Here is a 27,500-nt window from a genome sequence, read left to right as displayed (position 1 = left end):
CCAGCCGCGCGCCAATTTCCCGCGCAAAATTTTAAAGAAAAACATTGGAAACAACCGGTGTAACGCAAAATCTACGAAACAAAACTGAAACGTTCATAGAAATCTGTAAAAGGAAAAAAGAAAAGGTAAAAGGAAAACTTAAGACTTTCCAGACACAAAGTTTATTAAATTACCGGTATTCTGTTGATTTACCATTTCGTTTTGAGCTTTACCAAAAAAGTTATACGTCTTCAAAAACGGCGTCATGCTGCGAGCTGACAGCGTAGTATATTTTTATTTGTTATTATCAATCATGCGATGCGTGACACCGGAAGCTGACGGAAAGCGGTGTTTAAACGAAGGAAAAACTCGTAAAGAAAAAGAAAATTGCAGTCATTCGGCTTGGCTCAGACGAGCTGACAAAACATTGCCAAGGGCTGGAGGGATTCCGTCGGGATCGTGGATTTGTTTGCGGCACAGTAATGAAATCCATCAAAACAATAAACCATGTTTACTGAATGGTTTTACCAGGTCTTCGAAAAGGTTGAAAAAAAAAAATTACCAGATTACAGACCTGGGACAAAGTGGTGTTGTAAATGCAAACTTGAGGCCGACAAAAGCTTTATTGATCACGTTAAATACTTTCCATGGAAAAGAAAGGACTCCAACAAACAGAAGGTAGAATACTTTTTAAGTCTGACATTTCACGAATTATTTCTGTTAGCCCGTTGTACAAGTTAAAACACAAACAAATATATAAATTAACGAGGAAAATGTCACTTATTGGATGCGGAGGGCCTACGAAAAGAGGAACAGTGTCATGAAAATACTGACCAATAAAGAGGCAAGTCTAGTTGTGTGTATATTTCTTTCTAACTTTTGATATCCAGTCGATATTATTTACTTATATTACATTCACATGTTTAATCAAAAGTAAATCATAAGAACGATTAAATCGCTTTAACTTCTCAAGGCTCTTGCAAACTCTTTTCTTTACATATTTCATTTTTTCCGAATCAATTTAGCCAGTAATTATTAAGTTGGTGGCCAGATTAAATCAAACCAAGGCATATTAGATATCCAGAAAGGAAAAGAAAAGGAAAACAGTATTTTGCCCTCGTTTATTTACTACTCCTAGCAAAAGCCAGAGTGTAAAACTGGAACTGTTTTTTTATGATAATTTTAGCATCACTATTTTAGAGCCTTCAATTGGAGAATTGATTGAAAGATTTCAGATAGCAGTTGGTAGTCATTATTAAAACAGTGGTTTGCCCTTGTAGGAAGTGAGTGCCATGAGGAAGTTTACAGAGCTTCAAGTGAAGTACCTGAATAGACCATTTTACAGTTGTAGCTAAGCTGCCAGGCCTAAGAATGGAAGCGAGGCTGCCGGTGACCCTGTTTTGATACAAACCTTTGTGCTTTTCCAATGTTAATGAAGACTAATTTGAATCACAACAACACAATTTACATGATAAAAGCAGTGAGGTCTGTATCGATTCAAGGTCACCGGCAGCCTCGCAGCCATTCATAGGCCAGGTCACTGAGCAAACAACTGTAAAATGGCCTATTGTTAAAGCTGTCTTTAAAACAATACTTCGGGAAGACTCCAGACTGTCACAAGACAGAGGATACCTCCAAGAATAAAGAACAGTTGCCCTCCTTCATATAATAGCATATTTCAGTTGTGAATAAACATGAATTAATCTGAACCAATAAAAGGGTACATCTGAAAAATCTGAAATAAATTTCCATGTTTGCATAGATCACAGATTACATGTCCTTTGCAAAAAAGACTTGGGTCTCTACATGCATCAGCACTGTTGAGATACTTTGCGCTGGATTTTGCAACAGCTGGTATGTACTGGTGAACATCGAGAAGGGCAGATGCCATATGCGTCGCTTTTGACAACTATAGATTATCTGGTATGCGAAGGAAGGGAGACTTAATGTAAAGGTGGTATCGTAAAATATCACCTGTAAGAAATTTTCACCAAAGGTCTTAAAAACCATCACAAGTCATTTCTTAGTCCTCTTGCTGCCCAATGCCAACAACTGAGGACAAACGATATACAGAAGCAAATCAAACAGTTCAGGTATAGTGTGAATAATAATATATTATTTATTTCCTTTCTTGAGCCCTTCATTTTAATCATGCCTGTAGTGAGTCTAAATTAAGAGACATTTCAATAATAGTAATAATAATAATAATAATAATAATAACAACAACAACAGCAAAAGAATAATAATAATCTTGAAAATAACAGTAAAAATTTGTTTTCTATACAATCTGCTGCCTTGTGTTACTCCGTAAGAATTAAATCTTGATCGCGTTTGAGAATGAGAAGGTTACACAAATTTAATAATTGTGGAGCATAATACAGGGAACAGTGCAAATGTACATTTCAGTTTCTTAAAATCCAGAAATCTGGTAATAAATTAGCATGTTCACTGTGATATGCTACATTGCATCCTATTTTATCCCTGAAAGCAGTTCCACATGACCATCTGGTTTGTTGCTTGAGATGGAAAACTGTTTGTCCTGACAGTCACTTCCATTTCCCTCATGGTGTCATAGTTGCGAGGTGTGACATATCAGGAAGAGAGGCTAGGCATTTCTGGCAAAAATTAAACAAGAACTGTCATTACAACACAATTTATGTTCTCTTACATTTGCAACATTTCTGTGACTAAAGACCAGTTATTTTGCATGTACAGTGTAGCGTACAGAACGAATTTCAAAAGAGATAAATTAGCATTACTTAAAACCTCTTACAAAAGGAAGAATGGTGAAGTTCAAGTGTTGAACAAATAAGAGAACATCTCTGGAAATAACAGGTACTTCATAACAAAAAACAATACAACTACACATAAGCATTATTTAAACAAAATAAAACACGATAGATCGAAAGAACTTTTCATTTCTTAAAATGAAAAAAGAGGAGAGCATTCAGTATTTCTGTTGCAAAATAAATTAATTTATAAAACATGCATATGCACTTAACTCAAGAATTGTACGTAAGCTTTAAGGATGATATGAATGATGTAATATTTACACAGCTTCTCAATCAAATCACGAGAAGAACACGGCATTTCACCTTTCTTTACGTGTAACTTACAATGATTGCCAATCTCATGCATGAGTGCCTTAGTATTATAGACCATCATAGACCATGCTAAATCGAATGCATCGTACGATCAGCTGTTATTACTTTAGTCTAAAGTACTGTTTGACATCACTTCTACATGTGGCTACTGTATGCCGGTCTCAATAAAAAAATATGTACAGACTTACTCGCTTGTGTGGTCGTTTTTAACTCCAGTGAGGTCGCACCGCCATTTTGACCGCCTGTTGGCCCTTTTGACTCCAACGCTCGCACATGCGCAGACGTTTGACCGCGGTGTTCCATACATGTACGTGCAGTCCATCTTTACTGAAAAACACGACAGGGAAGGGTGGGAGAAACTAAACAATACGGTAACTTGTACAAAGAAAGCCTACAAGACACAGTTACTGACTAGCATGTGCGTGAAGTGGTGACAATTGAGCATTCAAAGTGGTTGATCTGATAAGAGCATAGCATGATATAAAGTACAAACTGGCAACAATGCTGGTGTGTATTCTGCATAAACAAAGATATGTCCATCGAGGTATGCAGATTGCATTGATTAAATGAAAGAGTCTTCATCATGGTACTTGCAATGCACTGTTCTATGAGATATGAGAACCATATGGTCTCTTGCTGGGTTGATATGCAGATGTGAAAGTGCTCCTCTTAGTTAACTCTATTTTACAAGTAAAAGGGCCATTATTTTTCAAATTCCCCTCTTCCTGAGCCAAAACGCCATTCAAATGCCCCATCCTTGGTTCATTGTCATAGGTGATGAAATGCACCCACTCCAGGGAAAATTTTTTAAAAGTTACAATATTTCTCTATGTGGTACCTTTCTAATGTTCTTGAAGCCAGGTCTGCAGATAGGTTGCAATAGACAGCACAGTTTTTATACTATCATTCTGTAAGTTCTGCTTAACCTTTATAACTGTATATAAAAGGAAAGCAACATTTATCACACTTGACGAATTTTGATCACGAATCATTAAACCTAATTTACATGTACTGACTTATCAAACATTTATTAACTATTACTGGGTATAAATGCAAACTTGAAAATTTATGTAGTCTTTTAATGGAGGATAAATTATTCTAAAGAATTAACCTGAAGTTAAACCTTCTTATATCTCTGTTTCCACTGAAAGAAGTAATCTTTGTTTTTTCCTCAATATTATTGTCTTCAACAATCTTGTCCTTAATATTGTCATTATATTAGCATTCCGTTGATGCTGATCAACTATCATGCAAAGTATGAAAGCAAACTTGAGGAATTTGTGAAATTTTCCCTGTGGAAGACTGTCTGATTATCAAATTCCATCTCCATCCCACAACAGCAAAGGTGTCAAATGCCCGGGATATGCTCGGGGTGGTGGTGGTGAAGCTTCATTGTGACGGATATCTTATCGTCCTTGTCATCACCATCACCACTAATCACCATTAGTCTGCTTCATTTTGGGACTCTGACAAATTTGGTGATTTTGCCGTTTTAACAGTACTCCAAAAAATACTGTAGATCTAGATAACTATTATTATTGCTTGGGAAGGCTACATCTGATAGAATCTAAATTTAATTACTTGTATTATGAAATTTGAGATTTATTGCATAATTTTGCTTTGTTTTGGCGAACAGTTAGCCAATAGTTTTCAAATTAGTGTTTTTTGTTTTTTTTAATTGCTATTACAAATTATTGTTGAAGTGGCTCAAAGTTGGTTGTAATATGGTCATGAAACCCTTGAAAGCTAGAAGGGTCGGCCTCCTTCAAAAACAAGAATGGCAGCTTGTTGGATTTTACCCCTTGTGCTTGAAATCCCTTTCAATTTTTGTCACATGAAGAGTTGATGTCGTTAAAATGGTAACAAACTTTTCTTTGCAGATACATGGCATCAAGAACTCTTGGACTCGGCAAATGTAAGTTTTTTTTTTAATTTGTGAGTTGTTCAGAAAAAAGTTTCTATATGAGATGTCTGTGGAGTATAATACGTACCATGCACTAAACACAAACATCTGGTTTAACAAAAAGTTGCGCACTTTCCGTGCCTTGAAGGGGAAAAATATGAGCAATGAGCAAAATGTCCAGGAGTATTGACATTATGTTAAGTCAAGTTCAAGTTTATTAAATTTTAACACTACTCATGTATAGCAATGCTGATTGAAGAGTGTAGTGTAATGGAATACATGAAAGGAAACTTATAAGGCATGACATAAAGGTTAAAAAAAACTTACAATACATTATGATGAAAAATTCTGTTGATAGATTACAAGATCATGGTAAGAGCCAGTCAAAACTGCAAAAAAGTGAAATGTAACATGTTTTAATACAAACAAGTAAACAGCAACAAAAAGAGTGTGATTGTGCCATCAAATACATAATGTCAGTAAGTAACATTCCAAACTGAATGTGGTTTGAACTGGTTATATTTGTCATGCGTAAATTAAAAATGGCGTGCAGATGCTTCAAATACTCAAGACTTCAAAACAGTTCTGCCAAGCATAAAAGACAAGTGTTCAAAAGATTACAATAATAAAATACAGCACACTGTAAATCCATTGTACACATTTTAGAAAGAGTGCTATAAGTTTAATCCATTGACACCTCAAACACCTTGGGATGCTCCCAGTTGACGAGTAAAATCGTCTGGCGTTAGACAGATTTGAAGTCTCACTCCCAGGGGTCAATCAGTTAACACATAATGCAATTATACAATACACTGACTGTAAAGAAAAGTTGCATATTAAGTTACATAATAATTAAAATAAGTGGATGAATAAAGGACTAAGACAGAATTATAGGTTATGATATTAATGATCAATTTTGATATTAATTTAGTGGGCAGTGGTTTCAATGAAATTTGAAGTTGGCAGCTGGTTTGAGTAGAGTAACTGACCGTTGCCGTCGTCAAAATGAATTTTAATCTTAGGTTTGAAAGAATCTGTCTTTATTACATGGCAAGAAAATTCTCAAGCTAAATGAAACACTCTGATTGGCTGGTTTACTACAAAAAACCAGAGTGCTTTGTCAAAATGCTTTGTTATTCAGATTTTTCTTCTCTCCTGGGAGCAAAGAACAATATATAATGTTTAAATTTGCCTGACAGTAGAAGCAACTCAAAGCAGTCTGGTCTTGGTAGTAAATGATGCCTATTTAAAGATAAGGAGGTTTAACATATAGTAATTAAAATTACTATTATTGGGCACACCCTTTCCTTTTTTGGCTAGTTGGTCAGCATATAAAATGACTGGTGCAATAACTTTGGATTACTTAATGAAGAAGATACCGGACAGGAGTTTTAAACCATTAGGTCTCTGAATTGGACCTTTTTATTTTCTCCAAACCAGAGTATGTAGCACCAAAAGAACAACTAACAGAAACAATAAACACTTTGAAGTCCTTATTTCTAACATATTGGAAGTAGATATTATGGCAAAACATTTGTGGGTTCTGTATAGTTGCTACACTATGTGTATAAGATTAGAGTGTCCTTTTGTTCTGTACTCAAACATCAGAGTCTATGTGCCTTAATTATCCTCAAAAAGATTTTCCCTTTTTTTACATTAACACAGGTTTTTAGTTTTGTTGGGAATGCACATTTTACTGAATAAACAACTAATAGACCAATTTCCATGTATTAAAATTCAGTCCCAAACAAAAGGCATCATCTTGAGGCTCTGGTGAATAAATGTAAGGATTAGTATGAGTTTATTCCCCAGAGCCTCAAGATGATGCCTTTTGTTTGAGACTGAATTTTAACATATTGAAATTGGTCTATTCCATTGTTTTTTCATCTTCAGATGAACATTGTTGATGGTCATCCTTCCATGGAAATCCAGCCAGGTGAATACATTATTTTGCAGTGAATGTGCCTCTATTGGATGAGGCTGAGTGTTGTGGAAAGAATCATGCTGAGCAAAGGACCGTGTTAGCGTTAATCTGACGAGGCCAAAGTCTGGGGGGATGAGTACACATAGAAAATGGGTGACTATAACACAAAGTTCAAGGACCTGAGTACTAGAAGGTAGAAAGATCTCCTCAGCCCAGTTTCAGTCTGAAAGCAATCCCTTAAACTACCACACTCTGTCAGGTGTAGCTTCTGCAGATGTCAAAATGTAACTGGTCATTTGATAGGCCCACCACAAATGTTAAGGGAATCTTTTTTTGATCCAATAGATTTGAATTCCTCTGTCAACAATTTTCCTTTCTCATTCAAGACTTCAAACCTATTCTTTTCAGTCATTTGGGTGTCCTCTGTGATCCAAGTGTATTTCATGAGGTTGTCAACCTGTAGTTATTTGAGTGGACTAGCATAACCAAAGTTGAAAAACACCTTAACCCAAAAATAATAAAAGTTAATGACTGCTTATTCAACAGAGGCTACAGTTCATCAAGACCAAGTAGGGGTGAGTACCAAACTTAAGTTAAGTCCTTGAAATTCATTGAAACTCTAAGTAATGTCGCGATTGATTGATAGGACAAACATACGTGTCCTATTTACATTTTTGCAGTGGGCTCGGACATCAGCATACTAAGGGCGCCGATGGCAGCCGCTATCAGTCCATTTATGAGCCCACTGAACCCTCCCAACCCATGATGAGTGATGATGTAAGTGAGTGATGAAGATAGGCCACAACACCGGGAACCACGTCCCCTACTCTTTTCGAATAGTGTGTGGGTTCTTTAACGTCCCACAGTGTTATATGTGAACAAGGTTTGTGAGACGGGACCTCCGGTTTATTGTCCTTATCCGAGAAGACTTGAAAGTCTAATCATTTGCAGATGTCATTACAAAGACAGCACTGAGTGTTGGTCCGGCCGGAGTTGAACTCACGACCTCCCGCGTGACAGCCCGGTGCTTAACCAACTGAACCACCGGTGCGCGGTGCCACTCTACAAAAGTTGTGAATAATTATTTATGTTAGAATATGATAACCCATATTAAATTTCCACCTTAGGATCGTGTTCATCATGTGAAATAAACTTAACTTCTGATCAACCCTGACTGTGTAAGGTGATCCTATTTAGTACCTAAGGGGGCATATTGAAACAAATTTCATTGAGTTGCAAAGCGAATAAGTATTTTCATTTCCCCCAATCAACCAGCTGGGTGCTGTAATTTAAAAGGATTATCCTGTAACCTTTTTCATTTATTTGATGTTGCATTTAGTTTCTTTTTCTCACTTCATAGGCAGACTGCAATGGGAATTCTCCTACTGAGGAATTTGACAGTTTAACAACAGCCACTGATCTCAACATCAAATCTCGAAATAGTTCTCAAGAATGTGACCTTGATCATTCAGGTAGTATTTTCGTTTTCTGTTTTTGTCACCAAGGGCTCCTGCTGTGCCTTAATATATTCAGTATTAAAGTTTGGCTGCAAATTGAAAAAAAGCAAGTCCCCTTTGGTCTATTAAATGTAATATAGTGGAAAGTAAGAAACACATTTAATTTGATTTGTTGGTGTCCAGTATGTGGGTCATAAAAGGAGTACAGTGGCATGAAGAAGGACATGATTTTGAGAGTTAATTAATTTTGTTTTGCTTCTTTTGCAAATACCTACAAAAAATAAACACAGTGACCAAAAAGGGTAAGAAAAGGAGAAGAAAATTAAGTAAGGAAAAAGAAAAGGTGCACTTACCATAGAAGCAAAATGCTTTTGAGCATTAAGAAAGCATTCATTAAAATTAAATCACTAATACACTGTATGCAAATTGAAATACTAGTAGACATATTAACATGATTTCAGTTAAAATAGATATGGAGATACACAAGTACACATACAGAATGAAATTAATAAGTGAAAGGGATCGAAAGATGTCAGCTACATATTAGTTTTCTGACTGACCTTTGCAGGGGTTTCATTAGAAGCTGTCACCTGTGGTATAGACCTCTTTCATAATGGTGGCCAAATAAATTATTCTTTAATGCTAATAAGCCCTACTAACCTCGCTGGGACGAGCAAATTTCAAAAGAATATTTGTTTCAAAACGTGGGCAGTAGATCTAATTAACATAAATACAAAAGAATGTGAAGTTGGTCACCATTATGAAAGTTGTCGATACCGCAGTCTGTTTGTCAGAAATTTACCTCTCACTGCCGGCTACTCTGAATTGAGTTTCACTCAAACCCTTGTAAAAGACAAGAATGACTGCCAGTTACATTGATTAGCCCAGGCATCTGCTTCAAAAGTTATTGAAACCCCTGGCTTTGTCTGATTCTATCCAAGACCACAAAGTCATGTCTTGTTAGTTATGATAATGATTATCATTAGCGGTATTTGAAAACTTGTCTCTTTCTTAACAACTTTATAGCGTTATATAATGAATTATGTCATAGTGATACAATAGGACTACAGTCTTTGGCAGTAAATGGGACTACAGTTATTGGGTGCACCCTAGTGCAAGGAAGGGTGGAAACATCACACCCTGTGAGTCACTGTATAGGGATATGGCAGCAACATCCCTGTGATGCAACTAATGAGGGTGGTCGCGACACACCCTGAGCAATAAAGGGGGTGGCAGCGACACACCCAGCAATGCAACAAATGAGGGTGGCAGCTAGTAACACACCCTGAGCATAAATGGACAATGGCCCTGTGGCATCTGGCTGGAAGTGACAATTAGTACAAATGTGCGCTCGCAAAGTGTGGGGCAAAACCGCAGCTGAGATGGTAGGGGAAGGGGCCACACCCAACCTGCTATGTGCAATGCAAAGTGCCAGGTGTGCACCCATACCTGTAGTCCAGCTTTATTGAAAAAACAACAGGGCAGGGAAGGGTGGGAGAAATTAAAGAATGACTTGTACATGGAAAGCCTACAGAACACAGTAGCATGGCCACAAAGTGGTGACAATTAAGCATTCAGCATTTGAGCCTACGGATTCTGCAGACAAGAGCCAAAGAAATGCGAACCACTGAACGACGCTTCAAAAATGTTGCCATGAGCGCATCAGGTTTCATCAAGAGGCTGATCCATCATTTGTCTCAAGCTTGTTTTAATATTTTTAAACTCTTTAAAATTTTCACATTCTCCTCCTTCGTGTTTTCCTCTTCGGAATTTTTGGCGACAAAAAGAGCACGTCGCCAGAATGAAGCAGAATCGAAGTGATGACGCTGCTAGCCTTCGGCATGTGTCATGTTATCACTTGAGTAGACTGGTCACGATGTCGTGACGCTCGCCCCGCAACAACTGAAAAATCAGGTTTTCGCCCCATAGCGACGAAAAAATTGGATTGTTTGTACCATTATTGATAATGCCTCGAGAAAATAGAAATTACAGAAAACAGGCTGTCAACATTTAACCACCTTCAGAAGGACTTAATTCAAAGAATGAGCGAATCACTTTGAAACATTTCATCAAAATGTGACAAAGTAAACATCGCATTGACTTGACCAAATACTTCTGGGTTGTGTAATTCTCTCCATTGTTATCGTGGGGAAACAGAAACCTAAATGTCCAGTTGTGAGAGAAGTAGGGAGCGATTCAGTGAAACTGGGAACGTTTTTAGATTTGCGAACATTTGGTAGTATCGCAAGTATTTACTGGTTTTTCTGATCAGCGTTGGTGTACGTTCACGAACAGGCTTTCCATCGGTTAGTCTTAATTTATTTGTTACGGATTCTGTCAGTTTTCGCTATAATAATATAATTATTGTGGGACTGTGAGAGAAGTAGCGATCGATTTAATGAAAGCAAGAGCCGTTTTTTGCTATCTGTGTGACCGGTACCTTCTGGTGTGATTAATGGCTCGAAGTTGAAGCTTTGACCGAGGACGCTAAATATATCATTCTGCTCTCGTTCGCTCATGAAATAGGTTTCCTCTGCCAACTGCAAATCACCCGCGAATGTTTCGGGAAGGTTGGATGGGTTCAGAGAAGTACCGGTATGATCCATTTCTTTCAGAGCTTTGCTTTTTTTGTTATTTGAGAGGTTTGAAAGGGCTATCATATTGTTGCAAGTTATCGTGCTTGTGTCTTGGCGCTTCACTATCTGCTGCCTATTCAACCCCTTTTCATTATCGCAAATCATAAACAAACAGGAAATTAAACAAACTGATGTCTCCTTTTGACAAGTACTAAATGACCAAAAAGTCTAAAATTTCGGAAGGTTGCGTGACTGATCGCGACAAATATGTAGATCACTTTATTTCTTTTGAGCGGTAAATAGCGAGTCATCGATCAATTTCTTTTCTAATGGCTTGAACGTAACACTTTATATGCAGCTTTAGTTGAGCCCTGTCATGATGGTACGAGTTGTTTTATCTTCGTTCGGTTACTTGGGCCTTGGTCGTCGCCGGGGTCATCGCTCAGAGTCGGAAGACAGCCGCTATGTCAACTGCCTTGATCAAACATGAATAAAGGAAAAATGGTAGTAAGTTTTGCATGTGAAGAATGCCTCAGCTTGTAACCCCAATGCAGAATTTTATTTGATTGATTTATAAGTGTTTGCGACTCTACTAAGACAAACATGAACAGCATTCAACAATCAACGTTCTGTTTTACATTTCTAAAACAGGATCGCACATGACAAGAGAAACCTACTGATGACCCTCGCTAATCACAGGGTACACATCAAAGCAAACTTGTGCTTAACACCATCTTGAAAATTCATTTGTACATTCCTCACTTCATTTGAAACAAATTTCTATTGTTTATGCTCATGATTTACCGTTAGAGTCGCTAAGTAAGTGTTTTGTTTTGTTCCTCAGAGAACGCCGCCAATTTAGGTTGGACTAATTCGCATTTCTTCTCTTTTCCGAGTACTTGCAGCGACTAAAACAATCAAGATTTCGATGGTTTGTCGAGCTGCATTGTTTTAAATAAATCACAGTTAACCCAAGATGACACCCAATAATAATATTATAGCAAGCAGCCATTTAATTATGCGCTCACTTGAGGTAAATTAACAGCGTTTAAACGCGTCGTTTGTTTAAAGCTTTTCCGACATGAAATCTTACGCACGCGTTTTTTTTTCGCGTTTAAATGTTGTTTAAATGCGTTTAAACAGTGTTTTAACGCGTTTGCATTTAAAACGATAGAAAACACGTTTTTTTGTTATTCACCTTAATCCCCCTTTTCCTAAATAAGGTCACATATTTATCATGGTCCTTGTAATGCACTGTTCTATTTGATGAGAACAATATGGTCTCTTGCTGGGTTGATAAGCAGATGTAAGAGTGCTCCAAGTGGTTAACTCTATTTTACAAGTAAATTGTCCATATGTACAGTGATCTTTTTCATGTGTTTGTCAATTATTAAATACTAATGATTTAATTTACTTTTTATTGTAGTGGTTCAAAGGATCATACCCCCATCAGGGTCTGTTGAGGTAATAAGTCATTTAAAACTCTTTATTTACAGAGAGTTGCACTAAATAGCAGAATGGTTCATGAAACTTTAGAAGCTTTTTGGCGGGCCTCAAATGTATGTTGACTGTATGCAATACAAAAAATAAATAGATAATAAATAACAAACTTAAGATGCCTGAAGATAAACATTGACAAAAGAATTTAAAGACTAAACGTAAATAAAATTGAAGATACATTACAAAGATCAAGATTTGAAAGATAATTTAGTTTAAACGGTTTCTGACTCAGTTAAGTTATCCATGAAAAGATTGCTATAACAATTTTTTGAAACTATAGTAATGCAGATTTCTTTAGTCCCAAGGAAACTAAGCTAGAACAGAACTGACATGTGGCATACAAAATTATTATTATAATGGGTTGCACACTTATTACAAGGAGAGTAAGGTCACAATAGTAACAATTATTATTGTTGTGAAGTGAAAGACTAGTAATACATGTATGTGTCTATGGTTTGCCAAGCATCCTGTTAAAAATAAATACCGGTAATTGAACATTTGAACATTTTGAACTTCTTATAACAATGCAGCCATTCCGTGCTAATATTTTAACATGTTGGTGGAGCCCTTACTAAGATTTCAGCATCAATAGTCAGACTTGCTGAACTTTTTCTGTAAAGTATAATTATTCTGACAACTTTTCTGACATTAAGTGTTATCTTTCTTATATATTAGGGTGGATATCCATTTGTCATAGCACTCTCTGAGCCATTGCCTGGTCAAGTCAATTTTGGAGAGGCAAAATTTCATGGTGTAACCACTGTTAATTTGGAAAAGTTAAACAATCACACCTTCTCTGGGACTGTTCCTCGTATGTGAAATTAAACCTTCCCTGCATGTGTATGTACTGTATGAATTCAGTTATGTAAGAGATAAGAAACCTGTTAATGACAAAAACAACAACAACATGTTTTATTGTACCTAGCATATTACAATCTTAATAAGAAAAACCATAAATACTTATTTATGATAAAAGTTACTGACCACCGGACGCAGATTTCAATAAGGGTCACGAAGTGTCCCCTTGCTCTTCTCACCAACTTCAACATCAATCGTGTCTCGGAATACAGACAATTTACGTCAGAAAGTGTACCCCAAATGCTGCTCTTTAAGTAGAGATTAACTGCTGCATTTACCCAAAGCTAAAAATAACGCTAACCTTTATGCTTATCTTATTGTTGAAAATACTGTAGGTAGCAAATGCTTAGACTTAAAGGGACACTTCGTGTTGAATGTCAAAATTGGGCGTGCATCTAATTAGGGTAAAACCTGGACATAAGTGGAAAATTAACTATACAGAGTTAAAAAATGGCTGGAGGTCATATTCAGGAAATATTTCAACATGGAGATAAAGAAAAGCAATCAAAACATTTTTAAATCGATGTCTTGTTAAAGAATTCTCGATCTGGAACAGTATACAGTTTATTTGTTACATTGCGGTTTTGGTAGATATTGTCACAGTGATTTGTCGTAAGCACCTTCCTTTAATTTGAGATCAGTCCTCAGACTAAAACTTTCTGCACAGTTGTATTAAATTTTAAGTAGTAGATAAAATATGAGCAGGAGATCTGTATGGGCGTTTACAATGGCAAGCCGAAGGCGAGCCATTGTAAATGCCCATACAGATCGGACGCGAATATTTTATTGTACTTGTGAAATGAAACAATATCAGGGTTCATGCAACTCCTTGAAGTCCTTGAAAAGCCCTGGAATTTAATTTTGGTCTTCAAGGGCGCTTGAAAAGCCCTTGAAAAAAAGGATTTTGCGGAAAACTGCTTGAAAACTCCTTGAATTTTTACTTGGGTGAAAATTGTTGAGATTGCATCATGCTAAGTTAAGAGACATTTCAAAAGCCCAAAATTGACCATTAGGGAAAAATTAAAACCTAAAATTAAAAGGTCCATGTGTGCACTTAACTTGCAGGATGTGGTAAGGAATATCAAGGTAGGCCTTTTCAGAAAAGAAAACACTGAAACACTATGTATGGCATAGAAATCGTCTTATAAAGACTCCTTGAATACTCCTGGAATCTTATGGAAAAAATCCAGCACAAACCCTGCAATATATTGAATGAAAGGATTGTTTTGCGATTCAGTAATTGGACATTCATGTCAAAACACTGTAGGTCCCAGAGGAGAGAGTTCATGGGACAACAATGAAACTAAGAATAGTTTCCGTCACTGATGAAGCGTAATTATGGCGACCGGACGGTTTCGTTCTCCAAAGACTGAGAAGGAAGAAATTGCCTTGTTGTCTGAAACGGTACCTAAAAATACGAAATATGTACAATACAAAATGGGAGGTGAACGCTTTTACTGCCTGGCAGAACACAAGAGAACAGAAAAGCGCAGCTGGAAACGGTTAAATCAAATTAAATTCATGATGAAATTTTGCATTTTAATCAGTAAAGATCTGTATTAAAAGTTAATGAATACTAATTAGCTCAATAGGAGTCTGTATTAAAAGTTAATACAATTTGTATTGGGGTTTACAGAGGTGCACATATGACTCAAATACTGCCTATTGATTGGTCATAACTCGTATGAATTATTAATGAATTTTACAATTTGTGCTTAAAATATTTGTTTTTTAATACACCTTTCTTAGGATGTCACTTAGCTGAGCCTGGCATTGTGGAAGTTACTGTGATGACCCAGACTGGTCAGCATCTTGGGAAAACTTCTTTTGAATATGTTGATGAGTTGACCAAGATAGCAAAGCAAATAACTGTGGATCATGGAAAGCAAGCAAAGTTCTTTTCCAAATTGTCAGAGGAGCACAAAGTATTGTCTGGTAATTAAATGAAAAGAACATTTGAAGGGTTGCATGTTTAAAAGCTGTTGAAAGTGACTTTCTTAAATTTTGGTTGCTTTGTTAAGTTGGGCAAATTTTGAGATGCGAACAGTGCCCAAATTATTGAAGTAATAGTTGTAGGTCGTATGCTAAAAATGGCTGTATGAAAAAATGGGGGCAATCCAATTAAAGTTGAGGCTAGCATTTTTTTCCCATCTTTTCTTATCTTGCGGTCCTCAGACTTTTTATTATGTCTTGAAGCCTGTGCTTAATTTACGGTGTTTAGAATTGTTGATATACAATTTAGCAAAATAACTTCAGTCCTCCAGACATTGTTGAAGCTCTGTGAATCATGATTCATCTGTAGCTCCAATGGTGCTAAGTGTTTTAAGTCACTGTGGGAATTGTTTTTGTCCTTTTAATCAAAGGTTGCAAGCTTTTATGGTGACAGGAAGTAACTAATTCCTGAGATTTCAGTGACTAAATCTGTCAGAAAGTTGTCATTGTGGATGTAATCTTCACCAAAACCCTTTGTTCTGTGCCACTGCTCGTGCTTCTTTAGTGTTAGCTCAGGGGTTTCTTTTTGCCACATCTCCGGCCCTCTTCAGATAATAAGATAATTTCAGCTTGCAATAAACCTTTGGGCATGAAGGTTGTACAAAGGTGGTATGATTTGCCATGATAGTGACCAACAAACAATACTTACTCTCACTGTTATTTCTTCTTTTAGGTTCCTCACTTCAAAGCAAACAGCAGCACTCGCTTCAATTTCTCCAGTTTCTGGTTTATACAGCTTCACAAACAGGTGCTAAAACGTTTATTGAGATTATCTTCAGCACCTCTGCTGGACAAATTGTCTTTGATTCCTACAAAGACAGAACTTGTTTACCTGAAGATGTTGCCAGAGCCAGTGGCCATGATGAGTTGGCAAACTACTTGCAAGATTTAACCACAAGGTATACTTTTAAGTGCGATGTGTCTATTTCATAAAAGTGCTTGATTTCCTGTTTTCATTCCAGGTCATAGGCACCTATTAGGATTTGTCTTTGTAGGAACTGGAAAATGATTTGTATTTGAGAAATTCATAATGTTTGGTGATTTCCACTTAATATTAACCAAGGGGGCTTTGAATTAATTGAAAAAATATACTGTATTTAGATGAACCAGTACTTTCCATAGTTACTCAGCAGATATTTAAATATCTAGGCCTCCTGTTCTTTTTTCCAGTTGAATAGTTCCTCAAGTCTTATTAACATCCTCAGAACACTTGAAAAATCATAATGCTGTGATTGTGTCATAAACGTTTTTGTATTTTAGTTAGGGGTTGTTGGGTTTATGGAATTAAAAGTTCATCACCCATCTGGTCTTATTTAATTTTTTAAATTGCAGATTCTCTAAGGAGCCAGAGTTTAGTCGAAAGGAGGCCCATGTAATTGACTGGTCAGAGCTTGAGGGGGCTGCTATTGCAGCTCAAACTCAAGGGTGTAAGTATTTGTTAAAATCACAGTGCTCAATATGTTTTCTATTATGCTTGTAATAGTTATTTGACTGTTCTTTCAGTCGCATCTTGGAATGCTACTCTATGTTCTTTCTGCATTTGCCAATCAGGGTCAATTTTGTTGTTGACGAAAAGATAATCAAAGACACAGCTTAACTACTGTAGTTGCAAGTTGTGTTGTTGGCCACTAATGGGAGCCATTGTTTTCTTTTAAAAAATACAACACTGAAAAACAGGGCTGAAAATTTAGTTGTACACAGACATGCAGGTGAGTGTGTTGTTGGACATTGCAGACTTAATGAAGAAAGAAAGAAAGAGAAAGAAAAAAAATCGAAAACTGGGTTTTGATGTTTTTATGAAAGAATCGATTAACTTTTTACATCATGATGTTAACTTTGTAGATGCCTTGTCTTGTGTTTGGTGTCATTGATGTGCAATGGAAACTGTGTTTTTAGGGTGCCTCCAGTCTGAAGAAATGAATCAGAACAAATCTTGGGTTACTTTCTGCTTTACTTGGAATAAAGCTATTTTTTCCAGGTTTAAGAGAAAACACCTAGTATCTTCTTGAAATGTGTGGGACACTTGATGAGTTATGGTTGTATATAATTATTGTCTCAAACAAAGTATTGTATACCCCCAAAAGGTTACCAAACAATAAACACAACCACAGTGCATCATGAAGTCCAACTGGCAGCACAAATGAAGGTTTAAAAAAGAAGTAGATGATACTTAACTATATTTTTTTCAATTGCTGAACGGTTTTGTCTAATGTTTTCTTTAAAGAACAGTATTAAGTGTATTGCATAAGCCAATGTTGCAAACAATTTAGTTCTAAATTGCTACAAAGGCTGAGGTTCTCATTAATAATAATAATAATAATAATAATAATTATAGTTTTATGTCATTATAATGTTTAAAAACTGTAGTTTCTTTGAGCAATCTTTAAGTAGCGATAATTAATTTTAATTTTTACAAAACCTTGTGATGATTCACATTGGGGTCTCCACTCACCTGGCTTTCCAACTAACAGGTCTCACAGAAGAAAAAAGCAGCGATGACAGCAGTGAAAATAACTCTGACACTGACTACTTTGCGGATGTGGAGACATCATCTATTGATTCATCTGAGCTATCAAGGTCCACTTCTGAGGATGACACTTCAGAGCCTAATTCTAGAGGTGATCAAATCAATTTTTACCCATTTTGCACTTGCACAGTTATTCACCTTTAAATAATATAGTTAAATGTACATGTAACTCTCATTTCTTCCCTCCAAATAGATAAAACTAAAGCGTCAGCCCACCAGAGCATTTCCTCCATTGGCAAGTGGGCATCTGCTGGAAATGGTACAATGGAAAAAATCGGACAAATCAAAGAAGGCATGAAACAAAAGAGTTGTGTTTTGATCCTTAGAGACAGCCACTTTGATTCCAGTCTACCTGAGGTGGTAAAAGGTCTGGATTACACACTTGCTTTCCATCTGGCTATTGGAAGCAAGAACATCCCATGTCATTTGCACACAGTGAATGAAAGGTTTCTGGTTTTAAGGGAGAGCATTACACGTCAGCCAACAATGTCTTTTTGCAAGTTACATCCTTATCCAGATGTGCTGAAAGAGAGCAGCCTTGTCAAAAACAACAAGGGCTTCATATCAAAGACTGTTGCTTCCAAACAGCGTCATTGGAACCAACTGAATGAAGGTAAGAATTCAATAAATTAATGAACCCAAGCATAAGGTTGTTAGAATTGATCCTGGTTTCCTTAGAAATACCCACAACCCATCATCCTTCTGGTTACTCAGTAACATGTTGATAAGAGAATTTACAGCCAGAGGTGTGGAACTTCTACAGCAACCTGTCTCAGGTCGTATCCAAAATTGAGGACATCAGTATTAAAACAGGTGGAGGAACTTTTTTTTTTGCTTTTTTATCTTCTTGCTTCATGTTGTTGTATGCCACTCGTGTCAGTTCTCTGCAAGATGGTTTAGCCCTCTCTTTTGGAGCAAGGTTTTAAAGCCCTTGATAGGGAGGGACTTTTCACTAGATAAAGTAGTTGGTTGAAATAAAACAGGCAGGGAACAATTAAAATTTCCTCCTCTACTTAAATTTAGATACTTTCGCTGAGCTTGGTACGCTAATGCCAAATGAGAAGGACATTGCAGTGGAATGGAAATCATCTTGCACTTTTGGGAAACAGTTTGGTGCTCACACTCATTGTGACTTGTGGGTGTTTATCTCTGCATTCCTACCAACAAGGAAGACCTTTTTCATTTATGTAAGTGTTTCTAAAATCTCCTCATTACAATCATTTAAAGGGTATTTAAAGTCTGCTCTACGAGCCAGAAGGCCCATCAGGCCGGAGCTTATCCCGGTTTCATTGGCATGAAGCGACTAGGAGTATTTCCACTCCCCCCCTGGATGGGATGCTAGTCCATCGCAGGGTTACCCCCAGCATTAAATTCGCTGGTACCCACAGAGTAAAGTGTCTTGCACAAGAACACAACACAATGTCCCTGGCCAGGACCCGAACCCCGGACCACTCGATCTGGAGTCGAGCACACTAACCATGAGGCCACTGCCTAGCCTCATTTGCTTGGTCATTTGTTGCTGAAGGAAGACACCAAGCTTAAAAAAAGGAGATTCCATATTACTTGGAGGTATTATTCTCATAATCTTTTTTTAAACCTTAAAATCATTACTCATGAAATAATTAACAACTATTCATTGAATTGGGGGTGGCTAGTGGTGGATATTTACCAAACCATGAAGCAGGGAAGTAAATATTGACCACTAGCCACCGACACTGAGGTATTAATTAATAGCTGTCAATAGTTGTTTTCACTAAAACAGCGAAATAATATAGCACAAAATAGTGATTTAACTCATTAATATTTCATTCTTGCAATGAGTACAGTATTTTTGGGCGCAAGTTGCTCGGAGGTGAATCGGAAAGGACATTTGTAGTTTGAGTAGCCAATCAGAGCAGGCCCCTCACGCTATCCATTGTTTAGTATATACCAACTTTTTATTATTACCTGTATATCACTTGCTTGCCCGCACGAAACAAACTACGCTAATACAGCGCTGCTCAAGCGTTTCATGAGCGCTGCAAGGATCACTGCTTAAAGGTTGCACGAACGCTGTTTTAGTTGCGCTGCAGCATTGCCGAAAAATGACTGCACTAGCGCTGCGGGAAAGCTGCAGTAAAATAACTACGAGAAGCCGTACAGTTCAATAACCGTGGTCTTGCAGCGTTGAGCAGCGTTGCTTAAGTGCTGCAAAGAAAATTTTCATCATTGTCGAAGGGGTTTCTGCAAAGAATCTGTCGTCACCGGATGCATGGGGTCATACCAAACATCGCCCAGGTTCAGTTATGGTAGATCGGCTTGTCACACGGTTTATGAAACCTTTCTTCTGTATAACTTACCACAAAAAATCTAGACGTACATGTAACTGCTACAATTAAAAGTGCATGTCACACATTTCAAGCTTCCAGCCTTTAATGCGGTTAAGCGATTACATTGCACTCGAGCTCACGCAAGTTACATCGTCACGTGGTTCTTATGTTACATGTCATTTCACGATACATGAACTGTCCTACCTCGGAATTCAAAGTGGTCCGTGATATTACAGGAAAGTGAAGAAAAAATCTAGACAACAAGAAATATCCCAAGATATGGAAACTTAAATTTGGGTACATAACTATATAAGCAACTCAACAGCGTATTTCTTATCACAATATACACAAATAGCCATGATTGCGTTCATTTCTTTTTTAACTTTCGCTCTAAGCGTCTTCCGGCAGTGATACACTTGTTCCTTATGATTCTTCCCCAATCAAATCTTGCCTCGCTGCTCACTTTGTTTTCCTTAACCCACAAGGAATGGCACTTTCTTGAATACACTGAAAATACAAAGACAGAAGGAGGATAAATAATAATGCCTGAAATAGACACACTAAACACTTGGCCCGGTCAATGCTTATAAAAGTTGAATGTCACCATGACCCGTGGCCTTTGAGGGCGAAGGGTCTAATTGTTTTAGTATCACCCAACTAGTCGGACGAAAAAGGCAATAATAATGTTAGCAAATGCAAGTTAAAGAAATATATATTTGGGAATAAAACGAAAGAAAGCGTCACGCTTTTCGCTACTCGAGGACTAATAATAGTCCTCTAGTAGCGTAGCCAATCAAAATGCAGGATTTGCATTAGTCTACTAGTTGGATGATTTTAAATATATATATCAGTCACGAGATATGGGTTTTCCGGGGCGGAAAAAAAACTCTTGATGACGGCGGGGTGACTTGCAATTGGAAGCATATATAAATAAATTCCTGCACCTGACCATTGCTAGAAAGAAAATTCGAACACAATCAGCGAACCGGAAACGCATAAGGGAACAGACAGGAGAAAATATCATACATGCACATGCCCTGAGCAAAAAAATGATAGTGCATGAAATGGTTTGAAAACAAATGATGCCTATACCAAATCACCCACTCCCCCCACCCCAACTCAAATCTTAATGGTCCGCCCCGAAGTGCTTGGAAATCAAACTTTGCGATCTGTTCAGTGAGTAACACTAACCCTTTAATCTGAATAAAAAAAAGGAAATTTGTTTCGATGAACACGAATCACGTTTAGGTCAGTTTCTGGTATGCTCGAGCTCTAAACAGACATCAGTCTTATTCGATTACACACTGAGAAAAGTTATATCTTACCGATTATAGCATGGATAATCCTCTGATCCAGGATATTTTTATCTTTAGCGCGGCTTTCTTGAAAAGGCACGGACTTGGCCAATGTCGCATCATCAAAGAAATACGTGACTAAAAGGCCAAGCAGCTCCTGCGGTTTGCCAATGGACTTTGCCAGGATCGTGTGTAGCTCTACACAAGAAATGTAAACTCCACAGCCAGCGTATAGTTCTTGTTTACCAGAGGCCGGTGTGAAGTGATCGCTACGCGTACGGCTGAAGTCCTTTGCACTTTTGAACTTAGAAGAGTTCTAAAAATAATGAAAACAGTTATAACTGTAAGAAAAGGCTTTACAATATTACCAAAGCAAGTTTGCCATAAACTGACAACATTAACTTTTCGTTGCGGGGTAACCACAGTGTGAATAAAACGACCAAGGAAACTTGTGCAATTTCATGTAACCTTTCAGCATTCGTATGCTTTTACTGTCAGGCATTATGCACGGTCGAGTCTCCCGCCTGCGACAAGGGCACATATTAGTCGATTTTCAGTGGGCTCCTGCAGGTATACATTCAATTACACTTCCTTCCTTGAATTTTTTTTTCACCTCCAATGAAGTGAGATTTCCATCTTCTAAATTGAGGATTCTTTCAAAGTAAAAGGAGACTTCGCGAGGAGGTCCTAAAGGAAAAAAAAATGGGAATTTCAAGATCAATCAGTGGCTTAATGTCCATTGCTGTTTCGCTCGTGGAAAAACCAATTTCCACAATAAAATAATTTAAAATAAATAAATAAATTCATCTGAACAGAAGTTGTTTACAGAAATTACATTATTCACTACAGGCGCTCATCAGGGTACGGAAGGTATAGTATTGTCTTTACTTACTCATGATTTCCAACTTTTGTTCAAGCTCCTTTATCTTTTCGCTGAGGACCTTGCAGTTTTCACATCCTTGACCTGCTCTCTCAGCATGGTTGTCCTTCAGTTCACTCTCACCCTCCTGGAGGACGTCAATACTTTCTTTCAACAGAGAAGCTACTGATGACGGAGGAGTGGTTTCCAGAAGTGGTGAATGAGAAAGGTCAATTATGTCCAGCTCTGCCGCGTCATCCAGTGGGGAATTTAAAAGCTGAAGCATTGATAAGCTTTCTTTGTTCGGCTCTGCTGGGGAATATGCTGTGGCTGATGTACATGTATGTCGAACGTTGTCAGATGCCAATGAAAATTGGGATGAAGTGGAATAGTATGTGTGTGGCGGCTCAGAGGGTGGTACAGGTGTGGTTGGAAGAGGCTGCAATGGTGGCGACTTGTTTCCTGCTGTTGCCTGCTGCTCTGGGGAATATGCGAGTGTGGCTTTTGGGTATCGAACATTGCCAGATGCCAATGGAAACGGGGATGAGGTGTAATGGCATGTAAGTGGCGGCACAGAGGGTGGCACAGATGTTGTTGGAACACTCTGCAATGGTGGTAACTTGCGATGAGGCTGATTAGGACTTAAAATGGTGTCTGGTTGCATCGAAGGAATCGTTAACAAAGAAGCATCACTTTTAGATTTAAAGAACTGCAATGCAGATTCCTCGGCAGCCTTTGCCTTAGCTACCTCCTTTTCCTTCTGGCTGCTCTTTTTTTGGGTGCGTTGTCCTTTTCTGCGTTTGCTGGCGTATTTTCTTTTTCTCCAGTTGCCTTTCGTCTCACCTTGGTTCCCTTTTGCGTTTTTGCTCTTGTTTGTTCCATTTCGCTACCAATTGTAGCAGACTGTTGAACTCGATTTCCAGAGGTGTCAAAGGAGAGTTTTCGTTTTCGCTTTTGCTGCTCAATGTTTGGCAAGTCATCTGCAGTTTCAGCGTCGTCGGCGGTAGACCCTTCATCTATTTGTTTTTGTTTCCTTACGGCGGCAATTAATCGATTCATTTCTGTTGTTAAGGCAGGTTTTTTCTCTGCAAAGAATACGCGTATTATTAGCTCGAAAACTAGTGACAAATCTTCGAATTTTAGCCGCTTTTATAGGATGTGAGCAACTTGTTGCTACGACTACTCTGATGTTTGAAAGGTAACGACCCCGGACGGCTATTATTTTTGTTGTGCTGTGCTGTGCTGTGCTGTGCTGTGCTGTGCTGAGCTGTGCTATTCAAATTACAAAAGGGCACAGCTTTCAAAAATGGCGGGAGAGGAACGCATTTTTGTAAACAATAATTTGATGAGTGACATAATCATTATGGCAAGATAACTTTTGACAAAAACACCCAAAATAGTTAAACTCACGAAGTAGTTAAACTGTACGAAGTGCATACTGGGAAACATGCACTGTAATAGAGTACAATAAACTGTTGTTTCTTCAGTCTATACGTATTCGTAATTATTTGGTTAAATAAAAACTTTTAAATATGGTAACTACTTTTCCCGACGTTGTGAATTTAATGTTATTGTGAAAGTAAACGTAATCTACATCTCGCGCGTCAAAGAATTTATACGCACAATTTTTATGATGAACTGACGGGTCGATCCGTGCAAATGATACCAGTAAAGCCTCTGTTCACTACTAAGGCAAATTTTCGTGCAACCTGTCTGGCAATTTTAAATTGTTGCGACACAAATTGCACGACGGAAAAAATTGCCAGGTGTAACATACCCTACCACAGCCATTCCACGCAATTCTTTTTGTTGCCGCCACCGTTGCGAGAAGTAGAGTTCTGTTCAATGTGGGCAATGGGTCTCGCAACACTGCAACATTTTTTTCAACTGTTGCATGGTGTAACATCATTCCAGCAACCTGTGTCGCAACAAAATTGCGAGACAAGTCGCACGAAAATTGCCTGGAGTAACATAGGCTTATAACTGTTCCCGCCTTTCATGATAACTTTGAGAACCGTACCACATGTAAGTATTTATGCTTACCTCCAATCTTGACTATTTTTGTTAGCCACTCTCTTCCTTCAGCTTTTAGCGTTGCTGACTCCCCTTCTTGTCTCTTGTCTTTCGGGATCTTTGAGAGCGGCATTACGTTAAACTCCTGTGTTTCAATCCAATAGACGATCGCATATTTTGTGCTTTGCTTTGGCTTAGTTCCGGCGTTTTCAGAAGAAAAGTTGTCATCGTTTGGAGGTACGTCGAGGCTTAAAAGTTCGCTTGCAATACGTTCCATTGCCATGTTCAACCAATTTAAGGAAAAACTCAGCTCAACTTCTTGGCAGATATCTTACGAAGCTAACTTCTTGCATTCAAATTTGAGCGCGCAAACTGAAGCTGCCTCGCTTGGAGTCAAAGCGAATTCCAAGGTATCGATTGCAGTCATTTGGGGCCAATGGCATAGCAACACGTATGAAATTTCATAGGGGTACCGGGTACAAAAAAAACCACTAATTTCAATCACTGCAAGCGATAGTTAAAATTTCGTGCATAGTCATACCCGTCGTTTCTAGAGAATGTTTGCCTTCCAAGAATAATATCACAACAAGTCGAATTTCTCGCCTTTATTCAAGAATTACGACCCTAAGTTTTTCCTTACCAGCAATCACAACCACATCAAAAGTCAACTAATCCTCTATTGTCTCTTCCTTTTTTTAAAAAAACCGCATCCGTTGAGGTTATACAAGAATTTGGACAATAGCCTGTGAGTGTCACATTCTTCATTTATCTTAGCCACTAGTTAATTCACCGGACATGCCTGCGTATACGATAAAGGAAAGTCTTAAAAGTAAATCAGCAAAAATGACAGCGGTTTACAATTTCACTGTTTCAGCCATTGCAAACTTTTACATGTTGTCATGTGCGTTCTTGATTAAGTGATCGAAAAAGTCAGTGAAACTTAGAATCTTAAAGCTATTTCCAAATCTTAGCGCAGTTTTATTAAATTAAACAGTTCATTACCAGTTAAATGGGCCTGTGAACTTACCCTCGCCCGGATAACCACATTTCTGTTTGACATCAGAGTGCTACCCACTCTCTGCATTTTTGAGGTTTGAGGTTGCAGATTGCTGCCTTATCTGTTCTGGTTTACAGTTGAAGCAATTATCACAACTTTCAGTGCACGCAAACTTTGTCAACTGTTGTGTAAGCACGTGTGCGATCATTTAAATGGTTCGTGAAGTACGAGTATCAAAAGTTTTAATAAGTTGATCAAGAAGTTATCTTAGTTTTTGTTACTGGTTATTCTCTGTTGGATCCGAGTTCATTATAATTAGTTTCTGCCACACAGAGAAGGTCTATCGGTTTTTGGCAACCTTACATTATAAACGCTTGTCTGTCAACAAACCGTGTTTTCCTCTACAACCATGTTACACAAGACAACAGCAAACTCGATTGGCTAACACAAGACAGTTTAAATTATCTTGGTTTAACAACGACATGAAAAAGTCCGACGAAAACCCCAGTGAACTGATATCCGCTACTGAGAGAGCTATTTCACAGATATCTGAATCGGCCATAGCTGCAACAGCGGCTGATTTTTCCCAGTTTATGACTGATCAACTAGAACGAATTGCAGAGCCAGTACAACTTCATCATGAGTGTAACGATTTTGAACATAATGGTAGACAAGTAAAACGGTCTCGTGTCAGTGTTTCATCTTATAAGGACGATGTTCCCTGTGAAAGTAACAATCCGGCTTTTCTAGGGGAACTTCGGTATGCAGAGGATGAGTCTGGGCTTCATAAAGAGTACTCATCTCTCACAGAAGACGCTTCAAATCTAGGAGAAGAAAAACTAAACGAAGTAGAGTATTCAGAAAGTTGGCTTGAACAGCACGCAATAAAACTAGAAGATTTGTATTATGACGAACTTCAGAAAATCAATGAGGATGTGGACTGTTCTTCAGAAATGGCCGATGAGATGGAGAGTGAAGACTTGTCTGAAAACTTAGAGAATGTAGCCAAAATGATTTCGAATGACGACGTCAAAGAAAGTCAAACAAAGGGACAGGACCAGCCTTTATACAAGGGTTGTCCCATAACTGTTGGAGTCAGCATGCTTTTGATTATGACTGTCGCAATGCGCCATGGAATGACTGGTGAAGCATTACAGGACATCCTAACGCTTGTTAGCCTTCATTGCATTTCACCTAATTATTGTATCGAAGGTGTGCGACGATTTAAACAATACTTCGCATATAGTACAAAGTCTCCACTGGTATTCCACCATTACTGCTCTCATTGTTTCTTGTACCTTGACGACAAACAAGCGGAAATATGTCCAAATTCTCTCTGCCAGAAACCTCTTAAAGGCGTAGGAAGGAAATCATTTTTCATTGAAATACCTATTGTGAGTCAGCTACAAGATCTCTACAGGCAGGCTTCTATTTGGACAGCGATAACCACCTATAGATTTTACAGACAGAGAACAAACGATGCTTTAGGAGATATATACGATGGCACATTGTATCGTAAACACTGGGATTCTGGTTTTCTAAAAGATGAAAGAAACATTTCATTTATATACAACACTGATGGTGTTCCAATTTTCAAGTCCTCGAAATACTCTTTATGGCCTCTTTTCCTCGCAATTAATGAACTACCATATTCGCAACGCTTCCGTAGAGACAACATGTTGTTAGCAGGCTTATGGTTCGGACGAGACAAGCCTTTCATGTTGACATTCATGAAACCGTTTCACACTATTTTCCAACAGTTAGAGACGGACGGTATCAGCATCCTAAACCCCAACAGTGAGGAGATTACTGTCCGTGCACTTTTGCTTTGTGGAACATGCGATCTTCCTGCTAGATGTTTGGTATGCAACAGCATACAATTTAATGGATTCTATGGTTGTTTACGTTGTCGACAAGCCGGGAAATCCCTAAGGACTCAAAAGGGTGGCCATGTGCATGTTTATCCTTTTATCGCGGAAGACCCCTGCGGCCCAGTTAGAACTAAACATGAAGTAATGAGGGACGCTCAACGAGCTGTGCAACAAAAATCGCCTGTCAATGGTATCAAAGGACCGAGCTGGTTTGCAGTGGACTACATGCACTGTGCCCTAGAAGGTGTAATGAAACTCTTGTTAGAGCTGTGGTTTACCTCACGGGAAAGCCAAGAAGAGCCTTTCAACATTTCAAAGCATATTGAAGACGTTGGC

At 38.0% G+C, this 27,500-nt stretch overlaps 1 protein-coding gene across 1 annotated transcript in view; it reads left to right on the top strand.

The window, feature by feature from the left end:
• The window catches only part of LOC138023032 (uncharacterized), an 84,796-nt gene that overhangs the window by 21,031 nt on the left and 36,265 nt on the right, over nt 1-27,500 (top strand). The window contains exons 6-17 of the mRNA XM_068870065.1: nt 4,964-4,998; nt 6,880-6,922; nt 7,457-7,485; nt 8,271-8,382; nt 12,370-12,407; nt 13,119-13,254; nt 15,051-15,236; nt 15,967-16,192; nt 16,626-16,720; nt 17,765-17,911; nt 18,014-18,433; nt 18,844-19,007. Coding sequence (XP_068726166.1) covers nt 4,964-4,998; nt 6,880-6,922; nt 7,457-7,485; nt 8,271-8,382; nt 12,370-12,407; nt 13,119-13,254; nt 15,051-15,236; nt 15,967-16,192; nt 16,626-16,720; nt 17,765-17,911; nt 18,014-18,433; nt 18,844-19,007 — 1,631 coding nt within the window. The remainder of the gene's footprint in view (nt 1-4,963; nt 4,999-6,879; nt 6,923-7,456; nt 7,486-8,270; nt 8,383-12,369; nt 12,408-13,118; nt 13,255-15,050; nt 15,237-15,966; nt 16,193-16,625; nt 16,721-17,764; nt 17,912-18,013; nt 18,434-18,843; nt 19,008-27,500) is intronic.

The sequence above is a fragment of the Montipora capricornis genome, chromosome 11 (genome assembly GCF_036669925.1).
Source record: "Montipora capricornis isolate CH-2021 chromosome 11, ASM3666992v2, whole genome shotgun sequence".
Taxonomy (NCBI): domain Eukaryota; kingdom Metazoa; phylum Cnidaria; class Anthozoa; order Scleractinia; family Acroporidae; genus Montipora; species Montipora capricornis.
Note: the sequence above shows the minus strand (reverse complement) of the source record. Positions and strands in the feature narration are given on the sequence as shown.